The sequence below is a fragment of the Megalops cyprinoides genome, chromosome 13 (assembly GCF_013368585.1).
Source record: "Megalops cyprinoides isolate fMegCyp1 chromosome 13, fMegCyp1.pri, whole genome shotgun sequence".
NCBI lineage: Eukaryota > Metazoa > Chordata > Actinopteri > Elopiformes > Megalopidae > Megalops > Megalops cyprinoides.
The window spans coordinates 27,079,467-27,092,952 of record NC_050595.1 but is presented as its reverse complement, the minus strand read 5'-3'; the positions used below and the strand labels follow the sequence as shown (position 1 = coordinate 27,092,952).

General features: G+C 42.7%; 1 protein-coding gene across 1 annotated transcript in view; it reads right to left on the bottom strand.

Annotated features, from left to right (window-relative positions):
* The window catches only part of LOC118787713 (protein FAM189A1-like), a 108,639-nt gene that overhangs the window by 11,734 nt on the left and 83,419 nt on the right, over positions 1-13,486 (bottom strand). Inside the window, exon 4 of the mRNA XM_036543348.1 lies at positions 7,268-7,399. Within this exon, the coding sequence (XP_036399241.1) occupies positions 7,268-7,399 (132 nt within the window). The remainder of the gene's footprint in view (positions 1-7,267; positions 7,400-13,486) is intronic.

Here is a 13,486-nt window from a genome sequence, read left to right as displayed (position 1 = left end):
CCCATGCTGGTGTCCATAGGAGGCTATGGAGCCTTCTAAGGAGTTGATAAGCCATACCTTTCCCTTACCCAAGAGCCACACCATTGAGAACATCTGCATCCCTGACTTGAACAGGTAGAATGACCAGTGTAACAGGGTTGGAGTGTCCAGAAAGCAGGGTTTGGGTGGGTGGATATTCAGGCCCACACCCTGCTCTGCACTAGCAAGGCAGAGCAGAGGGCTTAGTACTTGGGAGGCTCAGACAGACCCCAGTGATCCAGGAAAATAACTGCAGAACAGAAACTAATTCACACCATGCTGACAAATCACATCCTTCACGCTGATTCCAAATTTTAACAAAACAACCTGATGGATAAGATCTTCTCCACAGAATATAGAACACTGAAAGAAAGACATAAGCGGTGCTCACATTCCGGTTTCCACAACAAATAACAAAGGCCGCTGCTCTTGATTGCATTCAATTACTGGGCTATTCTTTGCTATTTCTCCAGGCTTCAGGGTGAAATAATGAGCAGAGAAAGCCTTCTCGGCCATGAAATGACCCCCCCCTCACCCCCACCCCCACCTCCATCTCAGCCCCAACGCTGCTCACGGAAGTCTAACTTCACGCTGGGTCAGTGTGCATGTGTACTCAGAATAATAAACAAAGCACAGTGCATTCTGGGACTGCGCAGAGAGAACTAAACTGACATTTGGAGTGTGAAGCAACACGGAGCCGGCCTCTCCTCTGAAATTGTGTTTTCAAATATTTAAAGAGGGTGGATGAAATATACATGCGCTGCCTGTCTACATCTGTACACTAGCTATGGCACGGTACATAGCCTTGCCTTTGGGCTGAGAGAGGTGAAGGAGATACAAGGTGCAAACAGGGAAAAATGTAGCGGGGAATGATTCATGCAGGACATTTCACTGCCATTTCTTCAGCTGCTCTAATGACCTTCCCATAGCGTGAAATGACTTCTGGAGCTGAACAGTTCCACACCACCTCCTCCTGTGATGACACTGTGACATCACACAGTATGTCAATCACCCTCCATCCCACATGTGCAACCCTTGATGGATTACTGTTGCTATGTATTACTAGTGTTCAGTTCCAGCAAAACTCAAACTGACAAATGTCCACAGAGCTAAGACAAAGAATGGGCACCACACCGTGGCAACGGGTGCAAAATCCAGACACAGTCAATGAGGTCTGAAAACTTGGTACAGCGGGCCTATTTTGATGTTTGGTGTTTTGAGTAGGGTTTAAAATGCATTAGACTGCATAACTCAGGGAAGATCTTTACTTTCATTCATTCTATGTCATCATTCACTGTAGCCTCACATAACCTTACATACTGATATGTACAAACACCATCCACAGACAGTCAGTTAATACAAACACAGCCATTGGAAGGACACAGACAGAGACTGCTCAAATTAAAGGTAACTTATTCATTTGTGTAGATTGGAAAATCTGATGAATCTGTAAGAGAAAAAAGTAACAAAAAGTCTCTGTGCTGATTCTTCATGGTAAACCTTGGTAAACATTGTGCTGTTGGTGCTCTTAGAGATTAAATGTGCACAATATATCACGCATATGCACAATAGCGATATGAATGCCAACACACCCCAAAAGGCATGTGGTCTCCCACAGATGGAAGAGAAGATGAGTAATTCCAGGTCTTTGCTGAAACATCCAATCCACATCTATGCTCGGTTTCCTGTGCAGTTTGAATAATTAAAATGGAACAAACACCCATCCTGTAATTTGGAGGGCGGACATGAAAGTCTGTGATGTCTCAAACCACCTTATTCCAAATCAGCTCTGATTTAGAGAGCTGCCTACACCTTGGTAGCATCTGTTGAAATATATTTGCTGTAATATTGATACTGGTGCGGATATTTCCCAAGGACTCCTAATATAATGAACACATTTCCTCATCTCCCTCCACTGGCTACCAGCTGCACTCTGCAACTGCTTCATAACACTAAGAGTGGCATTCTGGGCCTTTAGCCATACATGCATTATCTCAGATCTTTCCTAACAGTATACAGGTCTGTATCGTGTACTCCTCCTAACCCTGGCCAGCTCTCTGGCTCTCCCCTCCTGCTCTGCCTGTATGCCAATGGCCCACTCACTCTCAGGTAGGGGAAAGAGTAACCATTCCTGACCCCAAATGAGACCAGTGGAGTCATTCACCATGTCTACTGAGGCACTCCTGTCTGTTGATTAGTTTGTGCTCTTGGCTTTCTTCTGGTTAGAACATGCAGTACTTTTTATTTATTCATTTCTTTAGTTATTTAACTTATGGTTTTATTGCTCTTTGGGATTTGTGCATATTGTTTGAAAGTGCTGTTTGAAAACCTGTACTTGCTTGTAGGTATTCACTTGGTATGCCTAGGTGGCCACGGTATAATTAGCCATCACTCACTTACTGTAAAACCAGTATTAATATAGTAACTAAGGTATTGGTCATCAGGAACTTGCTGAAAATGAAAAGAAGATAAATAATCTCAAAGTAATAGAATTTTTGTACATTACAAGGCATTCTGGCCTGACAAATGACTAGGAATATTTATGCATATACGCTTTCTCCCCATTAATAACCCCTTTGGAATGAATGCAGTGCCACATAATTATAACGTCGTTTTCACCTTCTAATATTCTCTCATTGTGCAATGAAAACAAGAGGAAAAATTACATATTTCCATAACACTCTCCACAGTTTAGTGTAATCTTTTAATAGGGAGCTTGTGATTAGAGTTGCAGTGTGTTGATACATCTGTCTTACAGATGTGAGAGGACATTTTACTTGTGGGTTCTCCCAGGGGGCTGACATTTGCATATTGACACAGTAAATCACGACAGGGTTGTAATTGTGAAAATACCTTTAAGGAAACTGTTAACAAGTTGGGCCTACAGAGTGTTTAATTCCCCCTCCAAATAACCTTGCCTGTAGCTAGTCTGAGGTCAGAGAAGAACATGGACAAGGTCAGAATTGCTGATCCCTGCTCTGAAATTCAGGAATTCTGGAATTAATTGAAACATTGATCATGTTAGTAATGTTCAAAGCAATGACAGAAATATTGTTCAGGGAATATAAATTATTAGCATATAAAATCTTTCAAATATTTTTTATTTAGTCCACTTACAAGAAATACTAATAACAACCACACACAGTGATCAAACTCAGGGGAAAAAGTTATTTAAAACATAAATGTCCCCTATAAATAATTTTACACCTTCACTTGGACCTGAGGTTTCAAGAATCATCTGCTTATGAGAATCAAATCTGCCTGTATCAAAGTCAGAACTCTGCTTTCTGTAATAGAGAAGCAAACCAGGGTGAATTCAGAGGAGATGGAGAAGGAAAGCACTACAAAAGAAGCATAGGTGAATGCCATTGTCAATGCATTTCTCACTGCACAATGCTGATAGTGCAGGATATTGAGGAAAGGCCCTACTGACATGATAAGCCATGGGCTTGGTGAAGCTGGAGTCAGGTTAGTGTGTTACAGTACTTTTTATGAGGCATATTCCTCATTGTCCACACTGTGCTGTGCTAAGAGATGCATTTTCAAATATCGCCTTATAGATTTTTGTTTTGGATTTCAACATGTTTTTAAAACAAATAAGACAAGTTTAAGACCATTTTAAGTCATGCACTCCTATCAATGTCTAATATATACTATTTCCTTTTCTTGGCTTGCAGCCTTGCTGGAGGCTGAGGGTACAAACAGTCAAAACATACTCTGGCCATCTGAATCCAAATCAATATCTTTTTTTCCATTCAGAGCTCTCCTCCATTGCCAAAGTGTTCAGGGGGCAGTTATTCATTTGAAATGCACAGTCAGATTCTTAGAGGATTATATCTTTAAATGGCTGATAAAATACCAACTACAGCTGACATATTTCTCTGGACAATGTTGACATAATTGTTCTGTACACAGTCTCTAGTGCATCTGCTAACTGGCTGGTGTTGGCGTTTTGGTTGTGCAGTCTCCTTGATATTCACAACTTAATTTGGACAGATAGGTAATTTTGGTAAATTAGGTCAGTCTCATATCATCTAGTGCCTACAACAGAAAGAAAGCAGTGATCACAGAGTACATTTCTTAGCTAAATTCAGTGTGACACTGATTGGGGAAACTACCGTGAGGATCACAGGAAGAACACATGCACAAATTCAGCAATGATACAATTCTGGAAGGAAGCAAGGCATGTTGAACTAGCCTTAATTATTACTTATGGGGATATTTAACAATCAGACACAAGAGCACTGAATTAGAAATTAGGCACGTTCAAGCAGTTCTCTAGCACAGACAGATGATTAATTAAGGCAAACACTTCCTGGGACTGAACGTATCAGTGCTGGAATGCTTCAGATACAGTTTTGCACAGTTTTATGTTGTAATGAAAACTTTAGAATCATGTGAACCTGGCAATATTTTTCAGTGCTGAGACTGGGTTGTTTGGAGACCACTTCGCCAATTTCTTTTTGAGTGTGCCACTGATCACTGGAGCTACCTCCTGTAGCAGAGGGCACAGAAGAGGGCAAACACACACACACACGCATGCACGCACACACACACATGCATAAACACACACACACACACACACACATACACACACACACACACACACACAAACAGATTCAATACTCCTACATAACACCATAGCTGCAGGGCATGTGTGCTCTCTGTTTGAATCTCTGTCAAGAAATTACTGCTTAAAGAGCATCTTTAGCCAAAAAGCAACAAAGGAAAAGATAAAGAATTCACTGAGTAATAGGCCTGGGAGGTTTAAACTGCTCTCAGAGAGGAAATAATCATGAAAAAAAAATACAAAAGCCAATTTTCCTGTTTAATGGATTCATGAACATTCATTTTCATTTAAATTCCATTTCCCCTTCTATTTCAATTTTACTATCTCGCACAAAAACAGCTGTGACACATTTGGGCACGGTGCTAGTTTGCTGATGAATATACATCAGCCGCTTCAGATTGGAATTTTCACACAATTTTCTACAAGGCTACAATCTGGGAGAGGGGTGGTAATAGGACTCCAGTCTGAAGTGTACTTGACGTAACGACAGAAACACACGTGCACAAGCGGCGTTCTGCTGCGCGTGCAGCAAACGTTCTAAAAATAAGCCCTTCAGCACCTAGCGGTAAAGGTCTATCCACAAGAGTCTCGCAGCTGTGAAAATCTGGAGTGGGAACAGCAAACTGCGGGGTCCCGCTTCCCTTCTTATTTCTGGGTAATTTTTCACAAGCAGCTCTCTTGACATTTGGGGGATGCGGGCAAGGAAATTTTGTAAAGGGCAAGCTGGCACCAGTCTGTGGAACCTCCAGCTGGGATTTGAGCGGAGAGAGGACTGGGCACTAAGTGAGGGAGAAACGCCACATCTGGGTGTGAAGTCCACCGGGCACCACACCAGAGCCTCATCTGCACCTGGTGCCACGGCTCCATCCTCCAATAAGTGAGGCACTTGACCGGGTCGGCTGATTGACATATTTACAGCGCTCCAACTGCTGGCTGACATCCATCGCTATGTAGATACGAGCCAGGGTGTTAGACTTCCCCTCTCCCTGTTTATTGAGACCCTTCACTCAAGGGCCAGACAGTTGTGTCTCTATGCTGACTTCTTGTCTTCAGAGGTAGGGTGTGAACTCTGGTATATTTCACACCAAGGCAGTTACCCATAATGGCGAGCACTTTCTGTGATTGCTCTCTCCCAAGGGCCAGAGGTACAGCCCTCCCATTAAACATGGCATTTGATATCACTAAAGTGCTCTGACTCCCGCATCACTTAATAAAGGTTTACAGCAGCCGAGAGGACATTCTTTTACGAGCTCAGATGACAAAGACAAATCTTTTAGCCTGTCATCTCTGAACCCAGCGCGTCACTTTAAAGACATGTCTATTTTGTTGTCAATGTTGTATCATAAATCACAGATGAAAAAATACATTGTAAGTGTACATTAAACACACACACAGAGGCTTAGTCATACACTTGACGGTTCCTGACAGAAACTTTTGGATTTGGTAATGTAGAGATAGTGGCAAATAAAGACTGACTGAATTAAAGAAGAAGTCTATGTTTAAGACGAATGATGCTCCCCTTGCCTTGAGTTATTCGCTGCTTCCTGCTCCATTATGCCGCTAATGCTAATAAATCTGCAAAGGTCTTTCATGTGACAAATTTTCTAAAAGCAGCAATAAAGAACAAAAAAGATACGGCTGTGAAATTATTGAATAAAGTGTGTTTATGGCTGATTTAAGGTGCTAAATCATGAACACTGAACATAACCTCAGGCGGTCTAAGAGAAATGAGGGAAATTAGGACACATCTATGACTAATCTATTGGCAATATAGTACAATTAATTCTGTGTCTGTTTCAGCAGGTCACTTGTGTAAAACTGTTGGTACTAATTACCAAATGTGGAGTGCGTGGAGCTTAGACTGAAGTCTCCAAGTGAATACTTTGAAGATTTATAAAAGAGAATTATACCATTCAACCTATTGCTTCACCACAAAGTCAATACCCTCCCTTTGAAAATTATTGATTTTTTAAAGTGCAAACACATTTCCCCCGCCCCTTATTGATGTATGCGGCCAATGTAAACAGATTGCCTGGTCTTATAATGCTGCCTGTTTTCTAAGCATGTAGCTCTTTCATTACTGACAGCAGTGGCATGCAAAGGTTACATACATTCCAACTGAGTCAGAATGAATCTGAGTCACATGTTTACCCATCAGCCACTGCTGAGTTCTAAACACAGAATACCAACTGCAGCTTCATTACCACGTACACTGTAATAATGTGGTACACACTAAATCCAGAGATAAATTTCCACCAGACAAACTGTGAAGAGAGACAGGCACACACACAAAAGCAAGCATGCATTCACACTAAATAATGTTCAGTCTGTCTAACACACTGAAAGACATGTACACAACCACGCATACACTCTCAGAGTCAGACAAAACACACAACCATCACTCATCAAGGAAAATGCACACAAGCATACATAAAGGTATGCGCACACACCCTCACTCTCACACAGACACACATGATTGCACATAGCATATGGTGACACACACACACAAACACATACACATATACACATACAAACAGATACACACACACATAGAAACAGAAACTCTGAACACAATTAGCACAACATCTGTCTGTTGTGGACACACATAAACACACAGACACAAGCACATATACATACACACACACACACACACACACACACACACATCCATACACACACCTTGAGGCGCAGGCGGATGGTGTTGCAGTCCCTCAGGGGGTTGAGTTTCAGTGTCTCTCCCAGGTTGTTGCAGCCGGAGTTCTGGTGCTGCATCTCACAGCACACGCACACCCCATCACTGTCAAACTTGATCTGGGAGGGAGGAGAGGACGCAGAACGGGAGATGATTAGAGGCTATGGAGGAGTGGATGCTCGCAGACAACGTCTGTCTGCCTGTCACACCTGATAGACAAAGAAAACTATTTATACATAGGCCTATTGCATGCAAAGGTCCTTTCTGTTTCATCCACAATATTACTTTGTTTGTACAAATCACACCTTTCCTGTATCTGTCATCGTCGATAACTCTTCTCCAAAATGCACACATTCCCAAGAATTTTCATAGTTATAAAGGAACAGAGTGTAGGAGGGGAGAGGAAAAGAACTTCATATTTACACAGCAGGTCAGTCAGTGAGGCATTCACTGCGAGTGCAGGCTGGGCACTTGAGTAGGGGGTTTGACCTTGGATTTCATGTATGAGCTTCAGGTAGCTATACACCTCTATTTAGCACGTTGAAGTTCCTATATATGCACTTGAACCAGATCCCTATGTCATCTCCGTTCTTTTCAAATGAGGACATTCAGTTGTTTTTCCATTACAGTTTTTTACAATCGCTAACGTCCTTTTGTCCAATCTGTAGTCACATTGTCAAAACTCTAAACACAATTAGCACAACATCTGTCTGTTGTGGACCAGTAACACAATTCATGTTGCTTTCACAGAATATGCAGTCAATTAACATGTTTCTAAAATGCTTAAATTTTCTTTACATACAAGCTTACCCAATACCAAAATTATGGATCTTTCTTGTCTTGTTTACAAATGCTTGCACACAGCATGCCAGAAATGAAAACCTAATGTTCAAAACCTTAAATATACTATAAAGCCTCTACCTCTGTAACAACAGCAGCTCAATAGCTATATTGAAACAGCTGATAAGCATTTTTGAATGAACAGATCATTGAAACATTGAGAAATAGCTGATTTAAGTTGTGTAAAATAGACCAACCACAGCTGATTCCAATCTCAATCAGAGACATAGCCAGGTGTTGAAGTTCTTTCAATTACATGGACATATACAGAAAAAAGGGGACTTTTTGGATTGATTTTGTTCAATGTGGATACAGAACAACAGGAGAGGAGTAGCTGGACCAGGCAGAGGAGTGGTTGGACCAGGGAGAGGGAGAGGAGTAGCTGGACCAGGGAGAGGAGTAGCTGGACCAGGCAGAGGAGTAGCTGGACTAAGGAGAGGGAGAGGAGTAGCCGGACCAGGGAGAGAAGTAGTTGGACCAGGAAAAGGGAGAAGGATAGGTAGGGGGTGAGGAGTAAGAATGAGTGCATCACATGACCAAATGTCCCTCCTGGATGCAATGAATGCCGACTGCAGAGACATCTCAGCTGAAGACTGCCAGGGGTGGATAAGGCATGCATAAATGCACACATTCGACACGCAACCAAAAAATGTAGAGTGGTTTACAGTAAAAGGAAACTGAATTATAATATTGTCTATTGTATACAGGTAGAACTGAAACATGAAAAGTAATGCAGTTTTAGTAAAGCCATCAACTGTTAGTATTTTGAAAGTCATTGTGCTATGATTGGCTATATGTTCCTCCTGGATAGAAAACATTTACTAGTGTTTTAAAAGAATGATTTGATATTGAGTCGGGTTTACCGTGTTTTGATAGAGTTAGTGTATGTAGAGAAAGTTTTTTTTTGCATTTTAAAATGTAGAGTTGGCATTTAATGAACAAAATGTGGTTTTGAGCAGAAAAGTAACTATTTGGCTAATTGTGTAATGTAGGTGTGTTGCTGTGTTAAGAGTTTAGAAAAGGTATCTTAAGTATAGGTAAACGCTTGTTAGCAATTGCAAAAAACTGTAATAATGGACTCATAGTTGTGCATGACTATAGGAATAAATGTAAAGTACAGTTTCACAGTATTAAGATTTCTCGCTTCTTGCACAGGAAAAAAATGCCAGACTTGGGGACTTGGCAGCCGCTAACAATAGGCGCTCTCCCTCTGCTCAACTGGACCTGGTGACAGCAGACATAAAGCACCAGTGACAGTCGAAACATGTGACCGGCCACTCTCTCTCTATCTCTCTCTCTCTCTCTCTCCCCCTCCCTCCTGTCTGCACGGCACAAAGCCTTCTGTCACTGTCACGCCAACATGGACACCACTTCCTCTCCCTCTCCTCCTTTTGTATGGCTTTAGGAACAGAAACTGTCATCACAGCTCTAATTCTATCAAAACGTCAATCCAAAGCCCTCTGGAAGGTGTCTTTGACAGCAAGGCTTTTGCCCTCCGAAATTTCTATTGGGGATGGGGGGAAGGGGGAAACGTTTCCCTGTGCCCTATGGTTTGCTCATTGTTTCTGCGGTTGCACAGGGCAAATTGTAGATCAGGTAATTGGTCATTTCTGTTCTGCATCCTGGTCAGAGTTGACCACATGCTTCAAGGGAGGTAGAAGCCTCCTTTTTTAGTTGTGAGGTAGCAGACAAGACATTCATCTGGTGTGAAGGTTTATGGCCGAGCTTTGCAATGCAAATCTGTATTTCTGTGCCAGCCTTCCTGTCTGATCTGGATAGTTCTTCTACTGGCCTATCATTATTTTCCTGATGGATATTACAGCACGCTCGTGCTTTTGTCAAGGAAATAGATCCACCTCATAGAATGTAAAAACAATGTGTTGTATGACACATTTAGAAGTTAAAAAAAGGGACGGGGCAGCATTGCTTGACTTGCTCGCAGTAGAGGTACGCTGAGGGAAGAGTGAGGGCCGGTTAATCTCAGATGCTAATCTTTCCGTCAGCCCGCGCGCCGCTGGCAGTGATAGATGTCCCCCCGCCGCCGTGCCGCTACGGACCCCCTGCACCTGGTCCCAGACCGGCGGTCTCACGCTCTGCAGGAAAAGGGCGGCCGGCGCGTTCTCTCGGTGCACATCTGGCGCGGCCCTCTGGGGGCGTGCCCTCGAGCGCACGGCTTCCTGTCTGAAACCGCCAGGGGCTACTATTACACCTTGGGTCGTGAGCTTTGAGGAAGTGTGTAAATCTTTATTGAGTGTTAGTGTGTGTGTGAGCACGTGTGCATTTGTAAGTGTTTGATTATGTGTGTCTGTGTGTGTGTGTGTGTGTGTGCGTGCGCGTGTGTGTGGACGTATGTGTATATGCATGTGTGTGTGTGCCTATGCATGCATGTGTGTGTGCGTGTGCGCACGTGTGTGTGTGTGTGGATGTGTTTGTGTGTGGACGTGTGTGTGGGCGTATATTCATGTGTATGTGTAGGACAGAGGAGTGGTTGCATCTCTGCTCAGCTCTTTCTCCCTTTATCTGAAAAGGGGGATTAGGGCTTTGGCTGGTGTGGCCGCAGCCTGTGAGCTCGCAGCGGTGATGGGCTGCATTCATCCTCACGCACACGGCCCATGCGGATCGCTTAGGCGAGAAAGAGGCAGCGAGGAGCCATCACTTAAAATATGGATCAGACCCGGGCTGCCCATTTCACCAGCACGCTGCTGCACTGCAGGATCTCTGGCTGCTTCCCCTTATCACTCCCTTACCACAGACCATAAACAGACAGGTTCCCCAAAGCTTGTTAAATGCCTGAGTGACCCCTGCATACATGATCCAGGGGAATGGTGCATCTCAGTGCTCCCCTGTCTGCAGTCCACATGCCTCCCATATGCTGCTGGTCTGGTGGCATTCAGGCAGGAGCTCGCCAGCCTGAAAGATTAATGCACGTTTAGGAGCTCTCCGGTGAGATTAATTATGAACGCCTATATATTTGATTTTCTCAAAGGAGCTGTACATTGGCCAAAGCGTAGAGTAAGACAAACACAATGTGAAAACACAGCCTGATCACAAACAGGAAAGTGTGAAAGTAACAGACAGAACAAGCAAACCAGCAGGGTAACTCGACAGCCACTCAGCCGCAGAGGAAAAATCGTTTTGGGGGAAAAAAAATACATAAATACGTGTGCAATGTTTACTGAGCATGATGAATACTCAATAACTTTGTTTTTTAAGTCATCCATGAAGAAAGTTATTGCTGCTCTGGGATATAACCCGCGGCGCAGCATAACACAAAAGCTGGACATTTTTTGGACAAAAAAATGGGAATTAGGAGATTTCACTGCTTATATGAAGGCAGAAAGGTATACAATTACAACACAAAAGCATACAATTTTTACCATTTTAATGCAGGCTCAAATTCAAATTGGAGTTAAAGGGTTAATTAAAGGTTGTCTAATTTTAACCTAATTATAAAATTACAATAATTTCAACCTGGGCTTCCAATAATAACAGAGGACTGTGCAGAAAGATATTGAACTCATCGTTGATTTGTTTTTTTCCCCTGTTTCTTTTTTTTAGATTTGAAAGGTTGCTGTTGTATCACACGAGACAGAATCTATCACACTCCATCAATTGAATTGTATTCCAAAAAGAACCAAAACTTTGCTAGAAGAGCACCTAGCACTGTGACGGGCACATAATTTATTAGTGCATGTCTACATAAAAGGCACTTCAGGTTGTTCTCTGAGAGAAAAAATTCCAATAAAATGGGTTTGGCTGGATGTATTAAATCTGCTTTGTAACAGACAGTTGATTTGTATGCACTTGGTGTGTATAACAGAACACTCTTTCTGGACATCAGTTTTAAAAGCTTACTGGTTTTTTCCCAGAAATTTTATTAACGGATTTTCGAGTTCCAATCAGAAAGGCTACACTTCTTAAAAGATAACTGTGAGATAAAGTACTCGCTGATTTCTCAAAGAAAGGCTCTATGTGCTCTTTGACCACATTCCTAAATCTGCACTTCTAAACCCTCCTACCGCTCCTTGCCAAGAAGGTTAATTCCCTTTCAACCGGCCAGAGGGTGCAAAGAATATATTTCTGCTTGTTCAGACCACAGAGGCAAAATTCCAGCACATAATTCCCCAGGGCTCAAATCGCAGCGAACCCCTGCCATGCCTTGCCCTTCAGCCTTCACACTTCCCCAGCGTTGCCCTGACGCTGATTGCTTTTCACACAGTGTCACGGGCAGGAGTTCGCTGCCCGCCCCTGCCCCTGACCCAGCCCCCTCTCGCTACAGCTGAGGGGTGGCGTTCGAGAGCAGTAAGCACAGGCCTCCCCCTCCACCCGCTAGGCCCCATCGGCCCTGAATCTCCGAATTGGAGGCCCGGCTGAACGTTACATCACAGCTCGCGTTGCACGTGAGCACGGAGAGAACGAAATAGAGACGTGGAAAGCTATACTGCAGAGGCGATCAAAGCCGGGTTGTATGTAAAGCAGGGTTTTCTTGTCGACTCAGAACTTTGCGGGGGGGGGGGCTTAAGGAATCTTCCACAGAGCTGCACAGCTAGAGGATGAGGGACTGTCAGCGGCTCTGAGGTTTTCATATCCCACAACCTCAGTGGACAATTGGGCTTACTTTAGGATTTAGAAAAATACAGAGAGTGTACAAAAGTAACATTTTGAAGTCAGGAGTAAAACATTTAGTTATAATTTCTTCATTTAGGCCCCACTGAAGTGAACAGCAAAAGATCGATGGATAAGTAATCATTCATAGATCATAGTCACAGTCAGATTATAATAGATTGGTAAATAACATGTGAAGAGACACATTGTTTTGCTAAAAACAGCTGAACACTTAGAAGCACTGCTGAAGTCAATATAAAAACACAAGCTGTAACGGGCCGTATAATGCATAACCTTTGATAACGCATTACTTGTAAGAAAGTTTGAATTAAAAACTGAGTTAACTCCAAGTATCTGAGTCTTTGATGAAACTCTTGTCTTATTGTAGGCATGGAATGAATCAGAGCGTTTAATTGCAATTAGGAATAAAATTAGAATCCAAATATGATTAATAGGGCTATGATATAAGATCCCAATCTGCACCATCAGTAAGAAAATTCAGGCTCATTTATATGGTAATGATTAACTTTCTTTTTATCCTTCACGGGTGAATTTCAGATTTTTAACTTTCAAAATCAGGAGAGTAAAAATAACTTTTTTTTTTTGGCAGAGGGATAAACCGATATAACATCTCCCTCTGCTCAGCACCCTCTTCCAGAATCTTCCACTCCTTCTGCTCACTTTGTCAGTGAGTCTAACAGCACCGGTTAAGAGGGGAGGCACAATCTGGGAGCGAGGCCAGGCTTTGTGTAAAGAAATTC